Here is a 4621-nt window from a genome sequence, read left to right on the forward strand (position 1 = left end):
GTGCTCGATTGATTTACTTTTTGATTTTAAACAATCTTTTAAAAAATGGTTGAATATAAAAAGAATTATTCAACAAGAGAATAAAATACACAAATAAATCAGACAACAACAATTACATATTTCATCCGTCCACAAAAAATAGTTTATTTTTGAACCTCCACAAAAATTAATTTCTTTTATTTTTAAAAACACTCTATTAGATAATAGATAATTTTCTTCACTCATAATACAATTAATTATGATTATTAACATTAATTTTTAAGTAACATCATTTTCCACTCACAATACATTAATCATTTTTATTAAAGTTTATGTTACTCTTCTAGGAAGCAGAAGTATTTTGAATATTCTGACAAATTGGGTGCGAGTCGAGGTGTGAGTTGAGAGAGATAGGAAAAAAGGAAAAATACGTAGAAAAAGCAGGGCAGAAGGAAGTAAGAAACAATCATGTTGCCTTAATTATATGAACTTTTTGTTTCTATACAATGACATTTGGAACTCAAAAAAGTAAAAAATGAAAATCATGTGGACAATCCAATTCCAATTAAGAGATAAATCGAGGGTTAGTTATAATTAGATTTCCATGATGAATGAATAGTGCGTGATCAGCGGAGCCACCACGTGGCATGATCGTCGGTGGACTCGACGGCGGCGAAGTTGAAGGTGAGGAGCTCCCGGCGGAGGTCGGCCGTGAAGTGGTGCGGCTTGACATTGTTCCGGCACAAGGGGCAGGTAACGTGGCCGTATCCGAGCCACCTATCGAGACAGACCTTGTGGAAAGCGTGATGGCAGCTGAGCTCTCTGATCTGATCGCCATCGTCGATGCCGCAGAGACAGACGGCGCATTCCTCGGACTCCATGCCCATGCTGTAGTGTCTGACGCAGAGGCTGTCGGAAATCACACTCACACGAGGTTGGAAGAAGGATTGATAGAGAATCAAATCCCACGCCCACTTGAGCTGCGTCATGATCATAATCGTGTGATTTAGCATCGCTGATTTCGGAATATTCACTCGAAACATTTTGCTCGAGTCGAGAAGAGTTTCCTCTTTCCATAGTTGGGTGTGGGCGGGGTTATTTATAGCCTCCATCTTCTCTTACCAACTCTATTTTTTATTTTTATCTTTATTTACAATAAACGTGAATATTGGAAAACAGGACTTGGACTTGGACTTGGAGGTGGATGGTAAAATTCGAATTACTCTAATTTTCTTCTTCTCTATTTCTATTCTTATGCAACTTTTCGCCTCCTAATTTAAGGGCCTGTTTGGGAGGTTTCTGAGAAATGTAGTCACGAGTGTAAAAGTCGTTGGTCCAAATTCATTTTTCAGTAGTCAAATAAAGGAATGACACAGCACAAATATTAGTCAGTTAAAGTTTTTTGCATGTGATGATTTATAAATTCAGTACGAATTTTAAACCTGGTACAACATAAAATCAACAATATTGACGTTTTTAAATTTTAAAAACCATAGACATGCCAATCTTGAAAAATATTCAGGAATTATGTTCTAGTGTTTTATCCTTTTGTCGAGCGGATCACTTATCTCATATGTAACTAAAACTGCCAAAATCGGCCTCACATATAATTAAAGCTGACAAAATGGATCCAGAGCTGAGATTTGTTTTGATAAAATAAAGACCGGAAAAAATCGAGATTAAAAAGTGATCACTAAAATTCTAACAATATGATATCGTAATTAACATGGTAGAATCCCCTCAAAAAAAATTAACTTGGTAGAATCGTAGCATAAATAGCAAACGAGTATAATATCTAAAGAGACTAACAAACGAAAACACAATAAATAATCTTAATAAGTACTCACTAATGTAATATTCAAGCAAAATAACATAAATATAATGAATACCTAGAAATTAGACTCAAATACAGCAAATAAATAAAATTAGATAAAAATCAAAGATATAAAAGACTGATCATAGAGGATGTATTTATGTTAATTAAACTTATGTATTTAATTACTAATTTAATCAAGTCCTGATGAAAGATCGCAATAATCATTTGTAACAGACAATTATGAAAGTAAATTAATAAATTTCATATCAGAGAATAAATTAACTCCAAATAGTTCACAAATAATAACTTCCTATAGTCCACATATCACATTCGAGTATTAAGGTAGAACTATATCATGTATTCCTCAATCGGCCGAACAATTATCACATTCAAATTTCAAACTGAACAGCTAGACATGCAAATTATTGATCAAGTAATTCAGAAGAAATCAGGCACCAGAAATTATGAATAAAAAACTAAAAGACAAATTGATATCAACAAATCAAACACACAAATTCAATCAACTACATATAAATTCTAGAATACAAAACAAAACTAGCCAGACATAGACAAATAAATCAAAGACATAATTAAAAGAAAAGCAATTAAAATAAATAAATTGATAGAACGCATAAATAATTATGAAAGAACAACTGCAATCTTCAATCTAACTCATAGAAAATAAATCTAAAATCTAAAAAGGATAAAAGTAATAAATTCAAAAAATTAAAAATTGAAAAATGTAAAAAGAGGGGGAGAACAAAGATGTCTAATAGGTCAACAAACGGACCTATATATATAGACACATGAGTTAAATACAACCCATAACTTAAAAATACTGGTAAGTGGGACTGGGGGAGTAATTAAAAGCTCAGAGTTTGAAATCTCTTTAAAATATTTTAAAGTTAGTATATTATTTTATTAAATTTTGAACGATCTTGACCCGATAGTCCGGCGACGATCAATTTTTGGGCCGGTAAAATGATAAGATTTCGGTGGACCGGGTCGGGCAGCCAGCTCTACATATAATGCAAATATATTACTAATATTTACAATTTAGTTTTAACTAATCCCTGATTGTGATTAATTATCCGGCCACATGATGTGGGAACCAGATATTCCTTCATTAATCAATGTTGTAACGGGCTAAAGAGATGGTAAAAACAGGCGTAATTTTTAGTGATGCAGCCAAGTACAAAACCTAGCACATAAAATGGCATAAATGGAAGATTATTGATGCAGTATAATTAATACAAATGCAATATGTAAGATCAAATTTCGTTTCGCATTCAAACGTCTACGGCCTCTTAGCTATAGAAAATACATACAATATTGTGATTACTAAATGCTAGTAAAAGCTATTGTTTAATATGGTCAAAAGACGACACAATAATGTTCTACTAGAGATCATGTTATATAAGGAGTGTCACTATTCATTCCATTTTGCCAGCTTGCTAGAAAAATGAATTTCTTCAACAGTTATCTGCTGAGGGAGAGAGTGGGTACATGCACCTAACTGGCCTACATTATTTCAAAATTTTCTAACTCTCATAGTCAATAATAAAAATACTAGAACTATTAGTGGCTTGAAAAGAGATAAAAAGAAAGAGGACTAATAAAAATATAGAAAGTGGATTTCAATATATATATATATATATATATATATATATATATATATATAAGGTCAACTTCAATGGAGACCACTTCCCTATATAGAGAATAGAGATCAAATCAGAGCCATTGATCTCACCAAAATCAATGAATCAGATTAATCTGAATTCTTCAAGTTTAAGAAATCCCGTAAATTCCTCATTTTCCAATTCTGGGAACCAACGAACATACTAATGTTTGTATAGGGTCAGCTTCAATGGAGACCACTTCCCTATATAGAGAATAGAGACCAAATCAGAGCCATTGATCTCACCAAAATCAATGAATCCGAATTCTTCAAGTTTAGGAAATCCCGTAAATTCCTCATTTTCCAATTCTGGGAACTTACGAACATTATTATGAACTTACGAACATACTAATGTTCTTATTAATTCTCTATTCTTTACTATAGTGTAATTCTTCATAGATCCCCTCCCTATATATATATAGGGAGAGGTTCAAATAAGAACCACTAATAAAATAAGAACGGAGAACCATTTTAAGCCATTCGATCATCAAGATCTACGGTGGATGCATCATCTTGGTGGATGGATGCAGGTGCTGGGTTCGAATCCTGAAGGGAGCAAAAAAATTACTCCCTCCGTCCCACTAGACTTGGCACTTTTGAGTTGGGCACGGAGATTAAGAATAAAGGGATAATAGTGTAAAGTTGGTAGGGCCCACTTATTTTATGTGAGTAGAGAAAGTAGGGACCACATGCTATTTTAGGAAAGTGTCAATTCTAGTGGGACAAACAAAAAAGGCAAGTGTGCCAAGTCTAGTGGGACGGAGGGAGTATTTTTTTCGGATGCATTAAATTTAATAGCGGATGCATTAATTTGTATAGCAGATGCAGTAATTTTATTGGTTCTTATGTTCTCACGATAATTGTGGTTCTCACTATAACTGCACCCTATATATATATATATATATATATATATATATATATATATATATATATGGTTGGTGTGACACCAAAGAACAATCATAGATCATTGATTATAGTTGATCCAATGGTTGTCATTAATAGAATTTTATTAAAAATTATATTACCCTATTAAATCTAAACTGTCGATTAGTATGAATAGGGTCATACAAGTAATTATCTCTGTGAATAAAAAAGGAATCATAATCAAGATTTAATGTATCCCTGATTTATTGTGTTGACTAAAAGGA

The 4621-nt window shown here is 32.7% G+C and overlaps 1 protein-coding gene across 1 annotated transcript; it reads right to left on the reverse strand.

Annotated features, from left to right (window-relative positions):
• Nucleotides 1–435: 435 nt before the first annotated feature.
• LOC130986304 (RING-H2 finger protein ATL40-like) lies at nucleotides 436–1204 on the reverse strand. The gene has a single exon (XM_057909680.1). It carries the CDS (start codon nucleotides 1089–1091, stop codon nucleotides 606–608), a length of 486 nt encoding a protein of 161 aa, XP_057765663.1. The 5' UTR covers nucleotides 1092–1204; the 3' UTR covers nucleotides 436–605.
• Nucleotides 1205–4621: the final 3417 nt, after the last annotated feature.

Source organism: Salvia miltiorrhiza, chromosome 5, assembly GCF_028751815.1.
Source record: "Salvia miltiorrhiza cultivar Shanhuang (shh) chromosome 5, IMPLAD_Smil_shh, whole genome shotgun sequence".
NCBI lineage: Eukaryota > Viridiplantae > Streptophyta > Magnoliopsida > Lamiales > Lamiaceae > Salvia > Salvia miltiorrhiza.